Consider the following 23,904-nt stretch of genomic DNA (forward strand, 5'->3'; position numbering starts at 1 on the left):
CCACACCCAACGGTCCACACACTCCCTTCACTTCTCACTCTCCACACACTGGTTCCGTGTCCACCACCTCCCACATTACAGGTCCGCCCACAGGAACATCATTCCGGACCACCACCACCTTCCCAACCGCATCTCCATCCAAGACCACTCAATCCACTCACGTTCCAAACTCTGCCACCTCCTCTGTCACTCCCACTTCTCACAGAGTGATCACCACAACACAACCCGAGACCCACTCTCCTTCCATCTCTACTGCAAGGCCAACAGGCTCCTCTCCATCATCGACACACGTCCCTGCCACAGGCACAGTGCCCTCACCCTCCACAGTGCCGTGGACACCTACCACAAGAGGAACCACCCAAGCCCCTCACTCTGTCAGCACAGCCAAAACCTCCACCTCCCTGGTGTCACACCCCTCCGCACCTGCCCACTCTGGCACCACATCTGCTCCACGCACCACCATCTCCACCAAGACCACCAGTAGAGGCACCGGGAGTCCAGGGACACACACCGCCACGGCCTCGGCCACTCCCCACCGGCCACACACTCCCTTCACCTCTCACTTTGCCCCCACGGGTTCTGTCTCCACCACTTCACAGTTCACTTCTCTCACCACCCGAGTTCCCTTGCCCAGCCCCATGTCATCCACGCTGGGGGTGACATTCATCCGAAGTTCTCCAGCCACGAACCTCACTACCAAGCATCCTGGTACCACTGGACTGCAGACCACTCTCTTCCTCACCAGCTCCATCACTGCGCACAGAAGCTCCTCTTCCCCCACTGCAGGTTCCTCCACCTCCTCTCTCCTCACATCCAGGCCCAGCTTCTCCAGTAAGTGCTATCTCCACAGCCTACCCAATGAGCCTGTGCACTGCATCCTCCTAGCCGTGCCTCTCTACTGGGCCACGTTCTGGGACACTCCCATGGTGCCCCTCCCTTTTCTTGACTCCTCACACTGCCCGATGACCACTGGGGCTTCTCCTTCCCCTCCCTGCCTCTGTCCCCCACTCTGTGCTCACATCACACCTAGCTCACTGCTGTGTGGGAGGTGGGCAGGTCTCTTTTCCTGCCCCTGAAGCCTTCACCTGTTCCGGCACAGCAGGGCCGCACAGGGTGTGGTGCACCAAGTCAGAGAGCCAGCTTACCCTCTGGCCAGGTGTATGCTCTGGGTGTCCCCAGCTGTGCCTTCTGGGGGTCTGGGTCTCACCTCCTCCACTATGCTTCCCCATACCTCCGCGCTCTGTCCTGTCCTATGCCTTGTGTTCCCCCACCCTTGGGACCTATTCTCAACTCTCCTTGTCAGGGTGTCAGTTCCTCTCTCCCTCTTCCCCAGCTTCCTCCTCCCTCCTCCCCTGGAACCTCTTCAGAAAACCCCACAAGAGGAACCACCCAAGCCCCGCCCTTGTCAGCACCTGGCTGGAATGCACACCTGGCCTTCCCTATTGATCCCCTTCCCCTGCAGTCCTGGCCTCCCTTTGAGGAGACCCTCTGCTCAGCAGCCTTCCACTGCTGTCCCCTGCAGAGCTCAGAGGAGGTTCGGGCTGGCAGGGGTCTGGGGAGCAACTATTCCCACCTTCCCCGAGGCTGCAGAAAGCAAAGCAAAGGCTGGTAGGCCATGCCTCACCCCAGGTGACCACTAAGGGCCGAGCTGGGACTAGCAGCACGCTCTCAGCCCTGCAGCCTCCTCCAGTGTCCACTCTGTCCTCTGCACCCAGGCCAGCTGCACCCACCTTGTCCTCCAGAGATGCCACTCCCCTCCCTTTTGGGTGTTCCCTCCACAGAACACCCTGGACTGGGCTCCCCTCACAAGCCCCAGGCAGGACTGTTCACAGTGACACATTTCTCCTGGGAAACGGCCTAGGTGCAGGTCAAAGCTCATAGGTCCACTCAGGGACCACACAGCCATGCAGGAAACTCCCGTATGGTGACACTGATGTCCTCTTCTCGTCCCCCCTGCAGGTTCTGAGCCCAGCCAACCAGACACACCTATGCCCGCAGGTAGGTATCAGCTGGGAGGGGAGGTGGCTGGGGAGGCTGGGGAGCAGCGTGGGAATCTGCCTCATCCCGAGACAGCCCTGGACCGTGGGGGAGACCAGCAGGCTTTATTCCCGGGGTGAGGTCAGACCCGGGGGGTTCGGGCAGGAGAGACAGCACAGGTAGGGCCCAGGTAAGTGCCGACCGGCCCCCACGGGGCCCAGGCTCATCTCCTGGCTCCCTGGGCCGGCATCACTCGGCGTCCCACACAGACAGGGCTTGAGGAGCCCAGGCCCAGAGCCCGCAGGTCCCCCAGCCCCACCTCCTGAGGGCCAGGCACAGACCCCGGGGGGGCAGCACCGTCACCTGGCTCTGGGGCTGGCGTCTCACTTCCTGCCTCCACTTCTCAGAGGTCTGCCGAGTGCGGGAGCTGGAGGAGGAGCTCACTTACCAGGGGTGCACAGCCAACGTGACAGTGACCCGCTGCGAGGGTGTCTGTGCCTCCTCAGCCAGGTGAGCTGTCACCCGGGCGGTCTCCATCTACTGCTGGGCTCTGAGCTTGGAGCCGCCTTACCCAGCAGAGGCTCCCAGGGGGTGGTCGGGCAGGTCCAGCCAGGATCTCCTGCCGCATCTCAACCACCCTTGCAGCTGACCTCCAACAGCTGGGAAGGTCACCAAAGAGGCCCGCCCCAAGGCCCTGCCAGGGTCTGCCCTTGTCTGGGTGGTTGGGGAGGAACGGGGATCCTTCCCCGAGGCCGCAGGCTTGACCATGTACCTTCGGCGGATTCTTTAGTTTCAACGCCTACACCAACCAAGTGGACACCCTCTGCAGCTGCTGCCACCCCCTTGGCTCCTACGAGAAGCAGCTGGTACTGCCCTGTCCAGACCCTGGGGCACCGGGCAAGCAGCTGGTGCTCACGCTGCAGGTGTTCAAACGCTGCGCATGTGGCCCCTGGCGCTGCAGAGACCAGGGGCAGCCCCCCTGGTGAGAGGATGAAGCACCGCTCCCAGCGCCCAGCCCTCTCCCCCTCCCATCCCCTCCCCGGCTTGCTGTGCCCGGCAGCCCCTTTCTAGGCCTGGCCTCAGAGCCCTGGGTGCAGCTCATCCAGGCACCTGCAGGAAGGGCCTACCGGGCAGGGGTCCCGCAGACCCTGGCCCACCCCACACAAGCCTTTCGGGACACGCCCACCCATCGTCCATACTGCCTCCCAGCCTTAGAGGGAAGCTGCCCGGCCCTGCCCAACCGGACCCTGGGGCCCAAGGAAGGGCAATGATGGGCAGGGGAGAGGCAGCAAGGAGAGGGGCCGAGCAGTCGGGAAGGGAAGTGAGGGCACCAGCCTGCCCACCAACACAGCTCGCCCGGGGGAGGGGTGTCCCAGCGCCGTGCCCGACAAGCCCGGGGAACAGAGGACAAATAAACTGGCCCTGGTCAAGGCATGAAGCCACCTGAGCTCTGCTTGTCGTCTCCATGCCCCTTGGCACCCGTGAACCCCAACCCCACCTGCCCCACGAGGCCAGGCTGCATCGGCCAGGACCCACCCCCACAGGCCCCTCGCCCTCCTTGGGCCCACCTCCAGGGTCCCTCCCTCACTCGGGACTCTCCTGGGAAGCCCTCCTCCCGTGGGATCCTGCTCCCAGTCTGTGGTGGGGTCACCCCTCCCATGAGCTCTGGAGGCTTGTTCCCCAGGAGGAACCCTTAGACCCGCGGCCTCCAGGCGGCAGACTACCCCACACGTCCTGCCCAGAGGAGAGCAAGGCCGGGCGGGGCCCAGCAGGATGGCCCCACAGGCTCAACCTTACACCCTGAAGCCACATGCAGAGCGAAAGGCACATCACCTCCAGCGCACCTAAGCTTCTGCCGTGGCCGGGCCGCCACGCTCTGGAGCAGCGGCCGCCAACTGGTGGTCTGTGAGGTCCGAAAGGTTGGCGACCGCTGCTCTGGAGGACGACCCACCCAAGGCGGCGCCCTGCCGTGTCAGGGGGTCAATGGCCTCCCGCTGCAGGCAGGGGCTTTCCCTCCACCTTCCCGTCCCTCCAGGGACAGCACACACGTTCCTGTCATGGTCCTGGTGTTGACTGTCCCTTGGAAGGAGCACACTTCATGGTGCTCCCTCCTACAATGCACTAGCCCAGGCGTAGCTCAGGGAGGGCGCCGACGGACACAGGAGAACCCCGTGGGCGGGCGGGCCACACGGCAGTGCGGGAGCGCCCGCACCGCCAGCAGCTTAAACAGACGCACAAGGAGCATCACTGTGTGGCCGGCCACGTCAGCGGTTAAACCTACAAATTAAAGGGAAACTAAAAGGCCACTCCTGTCCCTGCAAGGACCCCTGGACACAGAGGCGCACGCGGAGGTGGTGGTTACGCAGGTCTCTGTGGGTCACAGAGCATGCACGCAGGGGCTACACTGACGTTGGTGGGGTGTCTGCAGTGTGGCTGCCCCAGGCCCAGAGGGCGCCTCCGTGCCTCTGCCTCCCCGGGACCCACACCACAGCACAGGCTCATGGGGGTCTGAGGCGCCTCTCGGGGTGCCCAGTGCCTGCTGGGAAACTGGGAAACCAACCAAGCCCTGGCTCCTCCGAGGCCCTCAGGTGCCACCTACCAAGCTGAGCTGCTACCCTCTGCACACCAGCCCCAAGCAGAACAGAGGCCCTGGCTGGCTGGGCTCCTGGGTGGCAGCTCAGGGTGCACACATGCAGGCTGGCGGCCAGGACAGAGTGACCGCCACCAGCGCTGAGTGATGAGAGTGGCGCAGGGTGACACCCTCCTGTGCCCATGCCAGCCACACTGGCTGCAATTATGACCCAGGAACAACGGCGCTGACAGCCCAAGGCTACCAAAAGGGAAGAGACCAGCTTGCCTTCTAGAATCTTCTCTGCTGGTCACATTTAACCCTCCAATCACAGATGGGAATCAGTCCCTGGCCACTACGGTGAAGCCCAAAGATGAGTGAGGTCAGCTACACACCCTCTAGAGCCCCCCGTACCCTCCCCACGCACAGTCAGTCGGCACTGCAAACCCCCTTGGGAACACTGTGCTGGAAGGGAGCTGAACCCAGCGGGATGCACGTTGGGGAGGCAGAACAGATGTCCCCTCGTCTAGACCGCAAATCCTGCCCTGGGAGAGCCAGGCTCAGCACGGCAGCTGGCGTGCTCTGGGCTCCGGCCCCAAGCACAGGGCCCAAGCAAGGCCCCAAGCAAGGCCCAAGCACAGGGCCAGGCCACATGGGGACCTCATCACGTAGCTCCTGCCCTGGCGGCTCCCACAACAGGCACATGCCTGGTTCAGGTTGAGCCCCACGACGAAACACTGCCACCTGCCTCTGAGAAGCAGAGCAGCAGCACAGCGGTGGTATACGAAAAAGTTCCAGAAACTATCCATTTTCATTCAAACTTCTAGTTTCCCTTTAATTTGTAGGTTTAACCACAGAACTGTCCTGATTTCTATAAAAACGGATCCCAGGGCCGCCCTCCTGACCTGGCAGGCCGGCTGCGGTGCAGGCTCAGCCTCTGTCCTCACACTGCGCCATCCCGTCCACCCTGAGGGACGAGGCAGGCTGGCGGGCCTGCAGCTGTGCAGACAGCGGCTGAGCGAGGAGTCGCGGGGCTAGAACTGCTCCGACAGCAGCGCACACAGCCTCTGGGAGACGGTCTCCTTGCTCGTCCGCAGCGTGAGCCGGTACATCTGCAACAGAGAGGCCGGTCAGGGCCCAGGTTCACAGCCATCACAGCCCGGGCACCGCCTCGCACTCCCCGCTCAGCCCTGGCCCTCCTGAGGGGCCCAAAGCTCTAGCACCTCGAGCGTATCACACTCTCGGCCACAGCTGACGGGAAGGATGAGGTGGCAGGTGCTGGTGTGCACAGGAGCTGCTGCTGGGGGGGACAATCCCAGCCCCTGGAGAGTAGGGGCAGCTACTCACCCACTAACCACATGTGGGCCTGTGAGCGCGCTCCTCACTGCGTCCCACCCGCCGTCTGCACAAAGGCCTGCCCAGAGCACCCGTAGCAACCCTGCCCCCACACCGCCCAGGGGTCCGTCAGTAGGAAGGCCACCAGGACTGGCACAGCACTGCCTCGAGGGGAGGCGGAGCTGGCGGCCAGGCTCCGTGGAATTTTCGGGTGGGATGGGAGTGTCATGCGCAGGGTGGTGGGTTCCCCTGGGCACTCATGACCCCACACTAGGCTCTGGCTCCCCGTGGCAACCACACCCTGAAGCCACGCCGTGGAGGCAGCCATGTCCTCAAGAGGCTGACCTGAGCCTGGAGGTTCGGCTCCAAGCGCAACAAGCACCCGATCTGCGTGGTTCTGGTGTGGATGATCCCGGCTCCCACAAAATTGGCAGGATTCGGATCGACCTCTTCCAGGAGCGCGGAACCAAACCCAATAATCTGTGCAAAGGAAACGGGAAGCTGGGACACCGCGGCTGCAGGTAGACACAGGGCCACCCCGGGAGCACCGCCAACAAGGCCATCACCTTGGCTTTGGTGATTTCTGTGTCCATTGGATGCTTTGCCTTGAAAATGTTCTGCACCTCCTGCTGGGGACTGAGACACAAACCAGCGTCAGACCTTCCGCCGAGGGACCACAGGCCCAGCCGCCCCTCCCCCTCCCGCACAGGGGCCGCTCACCTGCTCAGCTGCTTCCAGCGCTGAAAGAAGTCCTGGGAGGCCATTTCTGTGGGCTGGAAAAACTTGTTGAGTGTGATGGGCAACTTGACGGACACATTCTGAAAGGTTCCGCCATACCTGCGAGCAAGAGACGTGCTGAGGAGAGCCGCGGGCAGCAGGGGACTGCCACTCAGCTGGGGGCCAAGCCCCTGCCTGCCCATCTCCAGGCACAGAGGGCTGTGGTCCAAGGTGGGGGGCTCCTGCCTCAGCGCCTCATCCACCCAGCCGCTAGAGGGGCTGTCCTGCCCACAGGGGGCAGCATTTGGAGGGTGGCTCGGCCTGGCCCGGGCACTGTCACTGAGAGGACCGCACACTCGTGCCTGCTCCTGGGCACCTGTCCTGCGGTGGCCGTGCTGCTCTGGCCGAGCGCTGCAGGCGACACCCCCGAAGACATCCACCCCCTCACTTTCCCCATCAGGCCACGCCCACAACTGCAAGTCAGTTGAAATTGTGTCGGGTTTTTCCTCTTTTCATGAAAAGAAAATGTGCCTGTTTCCCTCAATTCCACAAAGTATACGATCTTCAGTTCTCTGTGTATTTGATGTTTGAAAATATGCTTTTCCATGCCCGTGGGTGTAGCTCAGGGGTTGAGTGTTGACCCAGGAACCAAGAGGTCGCCGGTTCAATTCCCGGTTAGGGCAAATGCCCGGGTAGTGGGCTCAGTCCCCTGTGGGGAGCGTGCAGGAGGCAGCCGATGGATGACATTTCTCTCATCGATGTTTCTTTACATCTCTATCCCTCTCCCTTTCTCTGAAAGTCAATAAAAAAATATTTTTAAAAAAATTGTACCTGGGTTGCGGGCACATCCCCAGTAGGAGATGTGCAGGAGGCGGCTGATCGATGTTTCTCTCTCATCGATGTTTCTGGCTCTCTATCTCTCTCCATTCCTCTCTGTGAAAAATCAAAAAAATATATTTAAAAAATACATGCCTTTCCAAAAATGTAACTTCACAAACACTCAACAGTGAACTGGTCAACCATATACACTCTATTGTAGCCACTGAAAAATAACACTAGTGAACCAGTAACAACACCAAAAATAAGTGTGGGTCTTTTTGGTAATCAAAACAGTGTGTCTGCAGAAGCACTCACAGCAGATGAGGCCTGGAGGGACACCCCCCTGCAGCGGCACAGGGGACCTGCTGGTCCCGCCCCAGCTGACACGCCAGCAGGCACCGCAGGGTCTGGACTCACTCTCCCCCACCTCCATCCTCTGTAGCTGGTGTTGCAGCTGAGCAAGGACGAATGGCTCCCAGGGACACAGCTGCGTGCAGGTGAGCCCCAGCCCCTCAAGCTCCAGGTCAGCGCCAGGATTGGGACACCCCGCCAGCCAGCAGCGCCCCACCTGGGCTCTCACCTGAACTGGATGTTGAGAACTGGTGCTTCGGTGAAGTCCGACACACACTCGATGTTGACAACCTGCTGCACCTGCGCGCCCCCGTCCACTGTCGGATCCACGGGCTTGGTCTGCAGGCTCAGGTGTGTGCGTGTCAAGGCCATTTCAACTAGCAAAGTGGCTCCGGGCCAAACCAGCCTGCGCTCCCCGTGCCCGGGGAGCCCAGCAATAAGAGACCTTCTAGAAGGGGCTCAGAAGAGTGGTGCTCATGCTGATGTTGGACGAAACCTTTAGTAGAGTTGAACCTACGTACAAGTATTTTTAAAGACTTCTGAAACACCGCCTTGACAGGCTACATTTAAAATGTACTTGTCTCAAGATAAAAGTGAGCAGGTAGCCGCCCCTCTGGTCAAGCCGGGCCTTACTCACCACCACTATGCGGCCAGCCCTCCTGGAGGGAGCACGGTGGACACTAAGGTGACGCCATACTGGCCGGAAGAGCTCCCACATCGCTGGCTTTCTGGGGGGATAAGCCTCCATCTCAACAGACACCAGCTCACCCAGCAAGTGGTGGGCCCGCTGTGTCCGGCAGCAGCAGCCCCGGAGACCCGCAGAGAAGGACACCAGAGCTCAGAGGGACTAACAATGTCACAGGAGAGCAAAGCAAGTGAGCCAGGAGTAGACGCTGCCTGTCGAGGGGGAGCATCCCCTGAGATGAGGGCAGCACCACGAATGTCTTCTTACTCTGACTTTTTTAAACCCTTGCTCACAACCCTCCGCTCCCCTCCAGGGGCTGCTGGCAGGGTCAGGGGCAAGCGGAACCAAGGATATTGGCCTGAAGGTCATCTGAGCAGATCAGCGTTGGAGTGAAGTTTAAGAACTGCGTGGAGGTCTTATTCCCATAGAATATAAACATGCGACCTAGAAGGAAACAGTCCGTCTCAAACACGTTTCACAACCGTGAGGAGGAACAAAAAGACCAAGAACCCCACCCCCAATGGAGTCCCAGCCGCATGCTGGGCTCCCCCTGCCCCACAGCCTGCGCCGTCGCCCCCTGCAGGGACCCGGGCGCCACCCCAGCAGGGGACCTCACCACTGCAGGTGCCTGGACTCACGTGGCAGACATTTAAGATGCTGCCCTTAGGACAGAGATCCTACACGAATCTCTGCACACATTTTTATACCCTCTGAGTTCCGAATAGAAAGTGAGCTGCAAACGCCCAAAAGAGACAGCAGTTCAGCATCGCTCCTCCCACAACTTAAAAATTAACAGTCCTGCCGGAACTGGTTTGGCTCAGTGGATAGAGCGTCGGCCTGCGGACTGAAAGGTCCCAGGTTCGATTCCGGTCAAGGGCATGTACCTGGGTTGCGGGCACATCTCCAGTGGGAGATGTGCAGGAGGCAGCTGATCGATGTTTCTCTCTCATCGATGTTTCTAACTCTCTATCTCTCTCCCTTCCTCTCTGTAAAAAATCAATAAAATATATTTAAAAAAAAAAAAAATCAACAGTCCAGCCCGGCCGATGTGGCTCAGTGGTTGAGCGTCGATCTATGAACCAGGAGGGCAGGGTTCCATTCCCGGTCAGGGCACATGCCTGGGTTTCAGGCTCCATCCCCAGTGGGGGGCATGCAAGAGGCAGCCGGTCCATGGTTCTCTCTGATCCTTGATGTTTCTCTCTCTCAATCGTCTCCCTTCCTCTCTGTAATCAATAAAAATATACATATTTTTGAAAATCAACAACCCAAACCCAGGGAGGCCCCTGAGGCCATTTCACACCTGAATCGAAGCAAGAATAAAATGTCGCCATCCATGTTCACTGCAGTGTCAGTGTGAGTCCTGGCAACCCCCCAGGTGCCTGGAGTGCGTGCTGGTTCTCTCCTTTTTCTCACACTTTCGCTTGTTTTTACCACCTTCACATCTCTAAGTGCACAGCTCAGGCATGAGACATTCACGCTGTGGTGCAGCCGCGACCACCACCTTCTCCAGAACTTGCCATCCTCCCAAACGGACACTTGGTGCCCATTAAACACTCACTCCCCGTCCCTTCCCGAGCCCATCACCCACCACCCGCTTCCTATCTCTCTGGATCTGACCCCTCTGAGTGGGTCACACAGGGCCTGTCCCTCTGGGTCTGGATGACTCGCTCAGCACAACGTCCTCATGGTCCAGCCCTACAGCAGGTGTCAGGGCCCCTCCTCTTTCAGGCAGAGTGAGACTCCGTGTGTGGATGGACTGCACGCTGTGCATTCCCCTCCGGCCCGGGCACTCGGGCTGCCTCCATGTTTTAGCTACTGTGACTAATGCTGCTGTGAGCATGGGGTACACACATCTTGTCAAGACCCTGCTTTCAAATTTTTGGGGGTGTACCCAAGAGTGGAACTGCTGGGTTATGTGGAAGTTCTATTTAATTTGGTTTTCTCTTTTTTAATCCTCATTGGAGGATATGTTTATTGATTTTTAGAGAGAGAGGGTTAGAGAGAGAAAAACATTGATCCGTAGTCTCCTGTACGCACCCACCTGGGGATCCAACCCAAAACCTGACCGGGACTCAAACCCACAACCTGTTTCTGGGTGTACAGGACGACGCTCCAACAGCTGAGCCACCCGGCTGGGTGACCCTGTTGAATTTTGGATCCCGCAGTGGCTGCAGTGGCTCCCTCTCCTGTCCGCGCCAGCACTGGCTGTCCTGGCCCTGGGACAGGGGCCACTCTGACGGGCATGAGCTGGGGACTCCCGGCAGCTCTGACTGCATGTCTCTGATCACTAGCGACATGGAGCACCTGTCCCTGTGCCTTCGGCCGCCCACACGCCCTGAGAGAAATGTCTGGTCCCTGCCCGACCTTTCCCGAGGCTGCTTGTCTGTCTGTTGCTGAGCTGAAGTGCCTACATATTCTCAACCCAAACCTTATCAGACATGTGACTTGGGAAGATATCCTCCCCATAATCTCTGAGAGAAGTTTGCATTAGGTGATCAAAACCCATACCTAAATTCTGCCGGAATTCAGACTTGAGTCCAATCTGAAGCAGCTGGTTTTCAAACAACACACCGTTGTTTTTACAGACAAACCTGGGGAAAGGGACAGTATGTGGGTCGCTCAGCACACACACAAAGATTTGCTCTCATGGAGGGTTCAGTGGACACTGAGGCCAGAAGGACTGAGGGACAGAGGGAGGGAAAGCAGACGATATTCCCAGGGACCCATGCAGAGCGCCCTCCGGAGAATTAAGGTGAGCAGACGGCAGGGACGCCGCAGCAGGAGTGAGCACCGGAGACAGGCCTCTGCCTCCCTCTGCTCAACAATCCCCGCTGCTCCTCCCGCAGGTCCCAGGCCCACACCGAGGCTGGACCACAGCTCCTCCCGATGGACAGCCAGTACCAACCTCCATCCAGGGACAACCCTCAGCATCCTGGGCTATGGGAACGCAGACGGCCCCCCTCCACAACATGGCCCACCCCTCCCCCTCCCTCCCCCGCTCCTCAAGGCAGGGTTACTTTGCACTGCACAGGAGAGCCGAGGTTTTGCTCACTACATGGTATCGACACTACACAGAATCAGGGGATAAAACAACGTGAGTGTTAGTTCACTTGTGCTCATCCCCGAGGAGCTCCAGTGCTCCGGCCTCCTCTAAAGTAAACCCCAGTGACACTGTGAGCTGGTGGTCACAGCAAGCCCGCCCAGCTCCGCAGGCCCTCACTCCGCTGCGAGGGCCCTGGCAGGAAGGACCTCTGCCCGCTCCGCCCTGCTCACCAGGCCTGGGTCAGAGGTCGGTGGCAGACAGGGTCCCTATCTTTGGGAAGCAGGAGATCAACTACCTGGCAAAGTTGTCCTCAGAGCCAGGAGCGAGAGGCGCAACCGCAGAGGGCGAGTCGGAGAACACGTCCACAAGCAGCCCGCCGGAGGAGGGGGGTGGGCCTGCGGGCGCGGGGGGCACAGCCCCCAGACCCAGGAGGTCTGCCGACGGAGAAGGCGTGGACTGGAAAACAGGGAAGAAGAGGGTCAGCGCGGAGCCTCTGGGCACTCAGAGGCCAGCTGGGCAGTGCCACGCCCTCCCACGGCGGCCACTGGGCTGTGTGGTGCGGGCAGGTAGGTGCAGGCTGTGGCCGCTTCTGGGATGCGACTGCCCCAGACTCAGGCCTGAGACCATCACATGGTGCAAACGAGTCCCACGTCACATAACAGAAGTACCCCACCTTTTCCCACAAAGTCATCTGAGTGAAAACAGCTCTGGAAAAATGTCCTGGAAGAGATCAATAGCAATGTGTGCCCAGAGCAGCAACCCCAGGCACACTGCCCGCTGGAGAGGAGCCGCCCGCGTGCCCAGGCCACCGTTATGCTGCTGTCTCCGGGAGAAGGTACAGCACAGCCACAGAACAAACCTTTAAGAAAATGCTCTGAACCTTGACAAAGACTAACAAAGCCGCCCTACGCTCTCACACTGATTCATGGGCCTGGGTGAGGGTCTCCCATGCTCACTCGCGGGAGCTCGCCCTGCGACCTGCACCTCTGGGTGTCCGCCTGCCAAACGTGTGGAGTTCCGATGGTCCACGTCACCGGCAAGAACCAGGGATGTGAGCCACTGCGTCCTGGCCACTCGTCTTGTGCAACCAGAATGTCCCACTGGACACTCAGAGGTCAAATCGGTTTGTCAGGACCTGAGACCACATCCTGAGGCCTTGCCTGCTGTCGCTCTCATTCTGCTCAGGTTTAACAGACTCATCCTCCCGGGAGCGCGGCGGCCGAGAGCTGCAGGAGGACGGAGCCCTTCCATCTGCAGCACGTGGGCGCGCCGCCAGCACTGGCCTCGCCCACCTCCCGCCGCCTGGCACAGCCGCACTCAGCACTCACGCGTGGCAATCGACGTTTGCATAAACACTGCTCGTTTCTCTTTCGTGTCAGGTTAGAGCCGTGCCGCACTTGTACAGAACTGCCTGTGGGGCGGGTGGTAAACACGTGAATTCTACTTGCAGGAGGAGGAAGCTACAGAACGCACATCCCGCAGAGTGCGCATGGGTGGCTCGGGGGTGAGGGCTCCCGGCCGAGGGCACAGACTGGATTCCTCGCTCGGAGCAGCTGTCAAGAGCATGAGAAAGGTCTGCAGTGCAGGGAGGTCTGGATGGAACGGCCACCCTCCTGGCACCTGTGACAGCTGCTGCCACGCGGTGCCCCAGGAGGGGACGGGCGGAGGGGCAGCCTGGCGCTGGGCTGAGAACCACGCGCCTGCAGACAGAATGGGGCCTCCCCCTCTGCCGGCTGCCGTAGGGCTTCACCGCTGGCTCCTCCAAACAGTGCCAGTGCCTTCCCAGTAGAAACCCCTTCTGTCCGGTTGAGTCACACACAGCCCACAGAGCCCGCAACAGGCAGGGGCAGGCCGCCGCGTGGGAGGCCCGGGGCGCGCAGGGCCACAGCCTTCCCCCGCGTCTCCTTGGGACGGCAGATCCTCAGGGAGCCCATCGGGCCCCAGTCTGCACAAGTCACTCCTGCTCACTCTGACAGTAAAGAATTACAACAGCAAAAAGCAGCCCACGGCCCTCGCCGGGTGGCTCAGTTGGGTGGAGCAGCGTCCCATAACCAAAAGGTTATGGGTTCGCTCCCCAGTGCGACCGGCACAGGAGGCAACCGATGTTTCTCTCTCACATTGATGTTTCTCTCTCCCTTCCCTCCCTCTAAAATCAATAAACATACATCCTGGGATGAGAATAAAAACAAACAAATACATAAAGTAAAATGCACTGAACTGACCAGGAAGAGGCCCTCTGCCCCCTGACCCCCGTGCATATTGCATCTTGTCAGGGTTCCGTTTTCAAAGTGGAGCTCACTGCTAACTCCCTCGGATTCCCATACGCACCAAGCATCGAGCCTAGACCCCAGGCCACTGCATCCTGGGCGTTAGCTGGGCAAACAGGGTGGCCGAAAGGCACATGCACATCTCAAAAGTCAAGTAAGAAAGACCCATGACAATGGTCCATGCGTTCAGGCCCATTTCCCGTGCTGCCTCGAGCACTCCGCCCGCAGAGCTGCTGGACAGAAAGGAGGCACCTGCTCCCCCATAGCCCGCCTTCCTTCGCGGTTCTCCTGGACGGCAGCCGGAAGGGGTCCCTCACTCCACCTCCTGTGCACCCCACCCACACCCCACCCTTCACGGTGAGTCTTCCTTCAGACACAGCCCCTCTGTGCAGGCCGGGCTGCTGCTGTCTCTACGGGAACCGCAGCTCATCAGCAAACCCGCGTGGGAACTACCACAAACCACACCACTGATGTCTCTGGCAGCAGGACGACCTCTGTGACCCCTTCCCAAGCGGCGTCAGGAGCCCTGCGCTGCCCTAGGTTCGGTTCACTGCAGGCCCCAGGACAAGGTCAAAGGCACGGATTGAAGAGAAGCCCATGGGAGGGACGAGCACCAGGAGACAAAGCACGTGTTCATCATTCACTCCAAAGCCAACGCGCCCTGACACTCACACTGCCCGCCACAGAGCAGGGGATAGGCGTCCGGAGAGAAGGCAGCAGGCCCGGGTGAGGGGCCTGACAGGTCTGCAGGCCTCGCTCTTGGCGTCCTCGGCCTGAGAGGCCCACAAGCGGAGGGGGTCACACGAGGGCCCTGCCAGGAGCACCAGGGCCCGGACACAAGCACACTCCTGACCCGCACGCACGGGCAGCGAGTGCCTCCTCACAAAGGCCACGGCGGCACTGCTCCCAGCACTGAGCGCCTCCGGGGAGGGAGCAAAGCTCGCCAGGCTCCCTTTCATCTGGGCAGGCGGATGCTGGGTCCTGCGGGCCGGCCGCTGCCGAGGGGACCGCTGTGGGGCCAGGTTGGGGTGCCCGCTCTCCGCGAGCCCCAGTCCAGAGCCAACAGCAAGGAAACATACCCCTCCCACCGTGGCATCGCCACCCGGCCAACATGAAAGGACACCCTTCTGTGCATGTGCGAGGCTCCCACCACGTCCTACGTAGCAGGAGCGGACTCGAGTCCAATCCAACCGGGAAACCTCCAAGAACAGCACGGCCAGGGCCATCTTAAACAGCAGGTTTAAGCAAAGGCCTCAGCTGTGGGGCCACCACCAGACTTCTGGCACACTTTCCTGTTTAACAAAGCTGCTCCCCGGCAGACAAAGGCTACGCTGGCCCGAATCTCAGGGCCGGGCAGCACGGGAGCTGGGGCAGGCGCTGGCGTCAGGGAGGAACCCACCGTGGCGCTGGCCGGGGCCGGCTCGGGGCCCCCGTTGATGTCGGGGCCCCGCTCCCGCTTGCCCTCCTCCAAGCCCATCACGGTGCCCGGGCCCTTCTTCTTCTTGAGCTTGGCCAGGATGGACGACTCGCGCTCCGGGAACGGGGGCATCTCCTCCAGGACCGTGGCCTGTGGGGGGAGCCGGGTCAGCAGTGGTGCGGCTGGGGCGGGCCGGCACCCCAAGGCCTACCCACCAGGATGTCGGTGCTGGCGACAGTACTGAGCCGCAGGTACTCCACGGCCCGCTGCTGCAGCTCCGCGTCGGCGTTCCTCAGCTGGCTGTCGCTGCGCAGCACGTCCTGGATGGTGGGCTTCACCTCCGGGAACAGGTTCACGAACTTGATGTAGGTGGACAGCAGCAAGGCCCGCGTGGGGACGCTGCACAGGTGGAACTTGGAGTGCAGCAGGTTGAACTGCACTAGGGGGCTGGCGGGAAGGAGAGAGACGGCGGGGGCCTGAGCCCGAGGGTCCCCAGGAGGGGCAGGGCCGCTCCGCCCAGCGACTGCGCTTCCTCTGGGGGCAGGGCCCCACAGCCACATCTGCATTTTCAGCAGGACCCTGTTTCTGTGCAGCTCGCAGGCACAGAGCCATCAGGCCAGAGTGCAGGTGGCTTGCTCTGGGCTGTCTCGCGACCAGGTCAGACCACCGTGAGGGCCCAGCAGGCACAGCCCAGCACAGCTCCCCGACTCCCTAGGGGTGTCTTACCTGGATCTCGGGTCCCCAGCTATCAGGTTCCCGAACTCGCCCAGGATATAGCCGCCCACTTTGACCAGGTTCTCATGGCACGCCGGGGCCTGCAGCGACTGCGAGACAGTGAGCAGGAAGTCAGGGAAGAAGCCAGCGTGGGAAGGACCCTCCTGGCAGGAGCCCACCCTCCTGCCCTCCCGCCCTCCTGCCACGCAGCAGAGGTGTAGCAGCAGAGCAGCCCCAGAGGCAGCGGCGTGGCCAGTCCCACCTGTAATGAGAGCTGCGCTCCCCAAAGCTAACGTCAGGCCCCGAGCTCAGGGAGGAAGCGAGGCACCGGCCCCGGCACTGCGCTCAGGTGGTCAGTGACATGGACATTAGGGTTGGTGTGCCCGCTCTCCGCAAGCCCCAGTCCAGAGCGGACAGCAAGGAAACACGCAACTCTCCCCGTGACATCTCCACCCGGCCAGCATGAAAGGACACCCTTCCATGGAGAAACCTGAGAGTGCAGCAGAGGGTCAACAGAACAGAAGCTGGACACCCCAGGACAGTCAGCAGCAGGTGGAAGGAAGTCGGCCGCCCCTCCCCGGGCCAGCTGGCGTACCTCGAACACAGTCTTGGCGGCGTAGCCCTGCACGTCGTCCCGGTTGATGACGATCTGGATGACACGGTACCACACCTCTTCACTCACGTAGTCGCCCGCAACCCGGATCAGGTTCAGGATGGTGTCTACGTACCACGTGTAGTCCACGGCATACTTCTCCGCCAAGATGGCGACCTTCAGCACCTGCAGGGGGCGGCTGCTCAGGCTAGGTCCCCGCGGGCCCGTGACAGCAGAGCATCCGTGTGCGGCTTCAGGACTGAGCCCTCGCAGCCACGCTCAGTAGTAGGCACTCCCACCGGGTTCTCAAAGGAGCCCAGGCAGCGGAAGGCTCACAGGGCTAACTGAGGAAGCCTGCGGCCCTCCAGCAACAGACACGACAGGACACGTCTGGGAACACAGGCACAGCACAGCTGCAGGAGCGCACGAGGGTCGACCTGACCACGGCCAGGCCAGGCCTGGGCTGCCCTCCCGCGCCCGCATGCGGAGCAGCCGCACTGTGGGTCTCTGGCTCCAGCCCGCCTATCTAGCCAGGGTCCCCTCCACTCTCCATGGGAGACCCACCCACTCAGGAAACAATTCGCTGAGATTCACAAGCATCTGGGGCCAGTGACGTCAGAACTCACAATCTCTTCTCGAATGGAATAGTCAGCCGTCTCCAAGTAGCTCAGCATCTCAGCCACAATCTGCTGGGCGTTGCTGCGGTCGCACATGGCGTAGAGGAGGTCCACGGCCCGCTGCCGCACGCTCACGTCCCGCTCCGTCTGGGGACAAGGCACCAAGTGAGGAGTCCGGGGATGCGCCTTCACACAACCCTGACACTCACGCTGGGCTCCCCTCACTCACCATCTGAATGCAGAGACCCCCAACAGGCTATGGTGAGCAGAGCCCCTCACCCCAATCCACTGCTCCCCTCGTCCCTGCACTGCCCGGAATCAGGCTCCGTCTCCTAGGGGACGTCAAAGGCCTGTCCACTGTGTGGTCACAGACCGGCACGTCCGTGTCACCTGAGAACTTGTCGCAGGGCTGGCTCTCGCCCCGCCCCCGCCTGCACATCAGTCCCTCAGCACAGGGCAGCAGAGCGCTGGCTGGGGCCAGGCAACGTGCAGGGCAAGGGCGAGCCTGGGAGCCTCACGGGACTGCGCGCACACGGCACCGGGCCTGGAGGACCCAGGGCAGCGCGAGGCTCGCTCCAAACCCTGTGGGCCTCCCGTTCAAATCAGGCCCCAACAATGTGAGATGCATGCAAATACGAAGCGATGGAGTTGAGCCTGCTCTTCCTCTAAGCTCGGGGCCAAACTGCGGCTCAGCAGCCCCCACCTGCTCCCAGCCCTCTCGAGTGCTGGCTACCATCGGGGACGCTGTGGGCACTACTGTGTCTGAAAAGGGGACAAACAGCCTCCACTTGGCTCTTCTAAGTCTGGAATTTTAATTCCTTGAAAAAAGTTAATTTTCTTTTGCAAACGGTGAGTTTTCTTGGAGACAAAGACAAAATACTTCATCTTTCTAACAAAAGGAACTGTTTCTGTTGGTTCGAATATTTACTGTGCCCGTGGCACCTGTGAGATGCCGCATGTTCCAAGTCACTCGCGGGCAGAGGGCAGAGGCTGGGCCACAGCGCGGCTGCACGATGCAGGCCACAGGGGCCCGGCACGCGGGGAGGAGTGCCCGGCGCAGAGCACTTGCCTTCAGCGCGGCGATGACGGTCTCGATGTGGGTCTTCACGGCCTCATGGGAGAACTCGGAGCTGGCCAGCGCGCACATGCTCTCCAGGGCCAGGTAGCGCAGGTTGGTCTCCCGGTGCTGCAGGAACTGGCCCAGCTGGTTGCAGGCGCGGACGAGCAGGTTCGGCTCGCTGCAGGGACGGGGCGGTGGTGAGTGGGCTGCGTGCACTTCAGCACGGCAGGTTCAAGGCACCACTGCTGAAGAGACACCCTGGCCCCCTGGACGCAAAAGCCTCAACGGTAAACCAAGTCAGCTGCCCATCCCCCCTGGTAGCGCCCACAGGGGAGACCCACAGGAGCTTTGCCAAGCACATCTGCAGAATTCCACCGACTCCAAAAAGCTGCTGACAGCAGGGCCACCCCTGGCATCCCATCCCCAGAGCATGGCAGCCACCTCGGGGCTCCCGCAGGCTGTGGCCAGGAGTGTGACCTCAGCCGAGGTCACCAGCCCAGGGAACCTTGAACAAGTACCCCGACAATGGGGCTCTGGAGGGTAAGTGTGCAGACATGGGGATAGAAGAGGCTGGTGGATACTTAAGGGCCAGTACCGCGCAATGGGTTGGACCTCTGCACACTCCTGGCTCTGTCTGCATGATGCTGTTGCTCTTTAAATGCTTCTGCTCACGTGGGAAGTCTGTTTGAGGTGTAACAGACGCGTTTGGTCACGGGAAAGCGCGTGTGTGGAGGAGCGGCCGCGCTGTTGCTCTTAGGGAGCGCCAGAACTGGCAGCAGGCGCAAGGCCACGTGCAGGCAGGGCCACAGCAGCAGCTACAGAGATGGCGAGGCAGCAGCCCTCCCGCTGCCCCGCTGCCTCTGCCCATCTGTGCTGACACCACGGTCATCTCCACGCTTCCCCAGTGCCCTGTGCCACAGGCAAGCTAACGAGACACGCAGACGGGTGCTCCGTCCTTCCCGCCAGCAGTGGGGTGCCCAGGAGAGACAGCAAAGACCCTCACAGAGAGGCGGTGTGACAGTGCTGAGGGTCGAAGGACAGAGAAGAGGGGCTGCGCAGGAGCAGGCGCTGCTGGGGAAGAGGGCGAGGCCAGGCGCCAGGGCCTGCGGGAGGGAGGGGGGCTGGCAGGGAACCAGCCGCCAGGTTGCCCGCCAGGCCCGAGGTCAACGAGGAAGAGTGCGCTGCCTGCGTCTGGGAGGACCACGTCTCAAACCTGCTTGGGGGCGGGCAGCGGCGAGGTGCCACCAGCTCACCTGTCGTGGTGGATGATGAGGCTGATGGCCTCGAAGAGCACCGCGTTCTTGGCGTTGGAGTGCTGCACTTTCTTGGACTTGGGCGGCTCCTGGGCCTTGTTCAGAATCGTCTCCAGGCACTCGGTCAGGCGGCCTCGCACGGCAGGGTCTTCTGGGCGAACAGACAGCCATCGGGCAGCTCCCACAGCCCACCCTCCCCCCACCCGCTGCACGCCGCGGGTCCTCACTAGCAAGTCCCCTCAAACTGGGGAGAAACAGTGGCCAAATTGTAGCTCCATTTAAAATAGGATGGTTTAGTAGCTGGGGTAATGGCGCATACATCCTAATGGAATCACGCACACGCTACTGAGATAGAGATTATGTAAGCCAAGAGAAGATAACCCTCATGTACATGGACATAACACGTGATATACAGAAGCTTTAGGGGCCGGGTTGGGTCGCTCGGCTGGTTAGTGTCGTCCCAATCCACCAAGGTTGCAGGTTTGATCCCCAGTCAGGGCACATACAAGAATCAACCAATAAAGGCATAAATAAAATACACGAACAACAGATTTCTCTCTCTTTCTCCCTCTCTCCCTCTCTCCCTCTCTCCCTCTCTCTCTCTCTCTTTCTCTCTCTCTCTCTCTCTCTCTCCCCCCCTTCGCTCTCCTTTCCTCTTGCTCTAAAATCGATAATATTTTTTAAAAAGCTTTAGGGAAAAGGGGAAAAATATTTTTTCCCTGTGCTATTACTAACAGAAATAAAGAAAATGTTACAAGAAACAATACAAAGAGAAGGAAATGTTTAAGTTTCTATTCAAACCAGAAGAAACAATGGATCAAAAAGAATAAGAACTAGTAGAACACGGGAAACAACTAGCAGAACATGAGAAACAACTAGTAGAACACGGGAAACAACTAGCAGAACACGGGAAACAACTAGCCTAACATGGGCAACAACTAGTAGAACACGGGAAACAACTAGCCTAACATGGGCAACAACTAGTAGAACACGGGAAACAACTAGCAGAACATGGGAAACAACTAGTAGAACACAGGAAACAACTAGTAGAACATGGGAAACAACTAGTAGAACACGGGAAACAACTAGTAGAACACGGGAAACAACTAGCCTAACATGGGAAACAACTAGTAGAACATGGGAAACAACTAGCAGAACATGGGAAACTAGTAGAACACGGGAAACAACTAGTAGAACACGGGAACACGTCTACAGAGACACCACCTCCAGGGGCTGGAAAACCAGCCATGTCAGAGAGGACGCGAGCCTCCAGCCCTGTGACTCAGACGCAGAGCAGGGCCCCCGAGAAGCCCTGAGAGACCTGAACTTAGAGGCACGAGGAGGGGAACAGGATGGAGGGTCCCAAACTGCAACGCATCAGAACCAGCCCAGAGAGAATCGGAACCTTGGAACGGAAAGGAGGACGAGGACATGGCAATCACACCTCTGGGCAAGTGGGAGGGTGGGGGTCTGAGTCTGGGTCCCCAGGTCTCGGGAGGAGGGGGAGGAGGAAGAGGAGGAGGAGGCAGCCAGTTCCATGGAAAGGTCTGTGGGGCTAAGGAGTGGAAAGGCACCCGCCCAGGGAGGCTGTGTGGTCCATACTTGGTATAAAAGATACTCAGTATAGCCGTTACTTGACATTAACAAACACGCTGTATAAAAACAAGTTAGATTCCAATGTAAAGGTTGCAATAACAAAGCAATGTTTAAAGAAGGGAGTGGGAGTATCTAACAAAATTTTCATGTTTGTTCTTCAACTCAGATTTCTTCTCCTGACACCTACAGCACTGCTCACATCAACCACCTTTTCCAAGGAACAAACACAGAAAGCTCCTCCTCCTCCTCCATGTGCATGTTAGGGTTACAAAGATTACCAACTACTTAGGATACAAAGTTTTTCATGGTTTCAAGTTTTATTTTAAAAGACTGTTTCACAACCCTGCACTGATCTGACAGTGTATGTCAGTGATGGCGAACCTATGACACGCTTGTCAGAGGTGACACGCGAACTCATTTTTTTGGTTGATTTTTCTTTGTTAAATGGCGTTTAAATATATAAAATAAATACCAAAAATATAAATGTGTGTTTTACCATGGTTGCAAATATCAAAACATGTCTCTATGTGACCCGGCCCCAGAGTTCAGTTAGGGTTTCCAAACGCTGGCGCGCCGCGCTCAGGGGCCACCGGCGCTGGCGTATGTGACGGTGGAGACACAGAGAGTCCCAGGCCGCGACAACACTGCGAGCGCCCCACTGGCTCTCTCTGGGAAAACCGGGCTGCGTGGCCGCCTCACAGAGGGACCCGCAGGACAAAAAGCAGCGGCAGGAAAGGACTTTTTTTTTTTAATGTTTTTATTGATTATTTTAGAGAGAGGGGAAGAGAAAGGGAGAGAGAGACAGAAACATCAATGAGAGAGGAACATCAATCGGCTGCCTCCTGCACACCCGCTGCTGGGGATCAAGCCTGAAATCTGGGTATGTGCCCTGACCGGGAATCAAACTGGTGACCTCTTGGTTCATCGGTCAACGCTCAACCACTGAGCCACACCGGCCGGGCAGGAAAGGACTTTAAAGAGAACAAACAGAAGATCTAACCCTAAGGGGCTGAGCTGACCCTGTCCGTGTGAGGCCATACCTGGGGGTGGGTAGCACTGTAGCAGCCTCAGAAGTTTGACTGACAGCCAGGGAGCCGGGACAAAGTAGTAAGTGTAATCCTGCAGGTCTGTTGATGCGGAGGTCACAATCTGTAAAACAACACAGGTGTGAGACGCTGCGGGCAGGTGTCCCCAGGAGGAGCCCCCCTGTGGGACCCACACAAAGCCACGCGGGCCCTGGTTCCACAGGTCACACACTAACCGAAACCTGGTCTCATTCAATGTGCTAAGAATGTTTAAGACGCTCCTCTGTACTTGAGAGGTGAAGGGGCGCGGCTGCTCCAGGTTCACACCTGCAGTGCCCGTCCTCAGTGGGGCAGCTGCGTGCTGCCGCTCCCGCCTGGGACACACGCCTACGCTGCTGCTGCCTCGCACAGAATTCCACGGCGCCTGCAGAACTCAGTCTTTCCTTTGTGGACCGGAAAGTGAATGAGGCGCAGAAGGGAGGCCTCTGGTCCCTCAGAAGGGAGCAGCTGGTGTCCTGTCCCCAGCCCCACACCCCCATGTCTCCCAAGCGTACACCCTGCCATGAGCCCGTCAAGGGTGGGGGACCCGCCTCCTTTACTCGCAGTCCCAGCACAGCCCTGGCAGGGCAGACACTCATCAACCCTCCGAACACACGACTGTCCCCAAGACACTGTCCCCACTCCCACAGCCCAGCATTGGGGAGGTCAGGTAGCCTCACCCCCAGAGCTCCCGGGGGGGACACAAAGCATAAAGAGGCGGCTGTGGCGCATTCACCCGGCATCGAGTGAATGACAAGCACACAGAACAAACGTAATCCCACAAGGGTGGCCAGAGCAGGTCAAACACATGAGAGCATGTGCTGCGCGAACATTTCTATAAAATCAAACCACGCAGGGCCGTGAGGACAGGCTGGGCCCCGCCCGCCAGGTGAGAGGGGCTGGCAGGCTCTGCTCCAGCACCTTCCCACACAGACAGTGCTCAACGGCCTCAAGGTCGCAAGGAAGCTCACCAATTACTAAGCAGCTTTTCACTCTTGAATTTACAAACCATGCCAAATACCCTGCATTCTAAAAACTAAACTAATATATCAATTGCATCAAATAACTGAGACCAAACCCGCCCTGAGTTCCGTCCCTGCCCACAGACTCACTCTGCTTAGTCGGGAGACGGCCAGAGAGACGGAGGTTTTAAACTCTTCCGGGTTCTTCTGTGCTAAGGTGGTGATGAGGCTCGTGGCAGCAGTGACCACGCCCTGGAAGGAAAATGCAGGCGCGCTTCGCATTCCGGTTCCATTCAAAATACCGGCAGCGTTAATCCTCTCGTGTTAAACCCATCCTCCAGATACAACTTCAAATAAACTAAGAGCAACAAACCGGCAGCCCACGGCCACCTCCGGCCGAGTGGCTGGGCCCACGGTATTTCTGAAGGTGGACATGGCACACGCAGGTGGTGGTCTTTATGCAGTTTTTCTTGCAAACCATGCAGTCCCCACACTCCAGCTCCCCCGCCAGGGCGGGGCAGCAGAGGGCAGCCCCCATCCTTGCACGCCCAGCCGCCTGCCTAGATGTGGACTGTGCTGCAGGCATTATCTGCAGCCTCACTTGAATCTTCATGACCCAAAAGTGAGGAGTGGAAAAGGAACTGAAAAAGCCCATTCGGCCCTTTTTGAAAGTGGCCCAGGCTGCATCTCTGCCACCAACTGGGTGGCCCCTAAAGCACCACCAGGCCCAACACCCTGCCCCCTTGGGACCTTCCCAGCACAACTTGTGGCCTTGGTTATCCCGGAAGATCTAAGTAAAATAGTTTCCTCCCAAATATAAACAAATCAAGACAAAATGAACAACACTTCCCGGTGAAGATGTGCCC

At 59.4% G+C, this 23,904-nt stretch overlaps 2 protein-coding genes across 4 annotated transcripts in view; one reads left to right on the top strand and one right to left on the bottom strand.

The window, feature by feature from the left end:
• Positions 1-3,336, top strand: part of MUC6 (mucin 6, oligomeric mucus/gel-forming) — a 28,075-nt gene extending 24,739 nt beyond the window's left edge. The window contains exons 47-50 of the mRNA XM_036295551.1: positions 82-374; positions 1,960-1,998; positions 2,385-2,487; positions 2,768-3,336. Coding sequence (XP_036151444.1) covers positions 82-374; positions 1,960-1,998; positions 2,385-2,487; positions 2,768-2,963 — 631 coding nt within the window. The 3' untranslated portion in view covers positions 2,964-3,336. The remainder of the gene's footprint in view (positions 1-81; positions 375-1,959; positions 1,999-2,384; positions 2,488-2,767) is intronic.
• Positions 3,337-5,354: 2,018 nt separating this feature from the next.
• The window catches only part of AP2A2 (adaptor related protein complex 2 subunit alpha 2), a 46,113-nt gene continuing 27,563 nt past the window's right edge, over positions 5,355-23,904 (bottom strand). For 2 of the 3 annotated variants that reach the window (XM_036295832.1, XM_036295834.1), the window contains exons 6-22: positions 23,189-23,290; positions 22,053-22,161; positions 19,417-19,567; positions 18,173-18,341; positions 17,113-17,250; positions 16,490-16,672; positions 15,907-16,004; positions 15,396-15,627; positions 15,163-15,330; positions 11,792-11,952; positions 10,962-11,044; positions 8,808-8,897; positions 7,998-8,121; positions 6,602-6,718; positions 6,448-6,517; positions 6,227-6,361; positions 5,355-5,658 (exon numbers count right to left, since the gene is read on the bottom strand). In XM_036295832.1, coding sequence (XP_036151725.1) covers positions 5,581-5,658; positions 6,227-6,361; positions 6,448-6,517; positions 6,602-6,718; positions 7,998-8,121; positions 8,808-8,897; positions 10,962-11,044; positions 11,792-11,952; positions 15,163-15,330; positions 15,396-15,627; positions 15,907-16,004; positions 16,490-16,672; positions 17,113-17,250; positions 18,173-18,341; positions 19,417-19,567; positions 22,053-22,161; positions 23,189-23,290 — 2,208 coding nt within the window. In that variant the 3' untranslated portion in view covers positions 5,355-5,580. The remainder of the gene's footprint in view (positions 5,659-6,226; positions 6,362-6,447; positions 6,518-6,601; positions 6,719-7,997; positions 8,122-8,807; positions 8,898-10,961; positions 11,045-11,791; positions 11,953-15,162; positions 15,331-15,395; positions 15,628-15,906; positions 16,005-16,489; positions 16,673-17,112; positions 17,251-18,172; positions 18,342-19,416; positions 19,568-22,052; positions 22,162-23,188; positions 23,291-23,904) is intronic. The other variant, XM_036295833.1, reaches the window with a different exon arrangement.

Source organism: Myotis myotis, unplaced genomic scaffold, assembly GCF_014108235.1.
Source record: "Myotis myotis isolate mMyoMyo1 unplaced genomic scaffold, mMyoMyo1.p scaffold_m19_p_27, whole genome shotgun sequence".
Classification (NCBI taxonomy): domain Eukaryota; kingdom Metazoa; phylum Chordata; class Mammalia; order Chiroptera; family Vespertilionidae; genus Myotis; species Myotis myotis.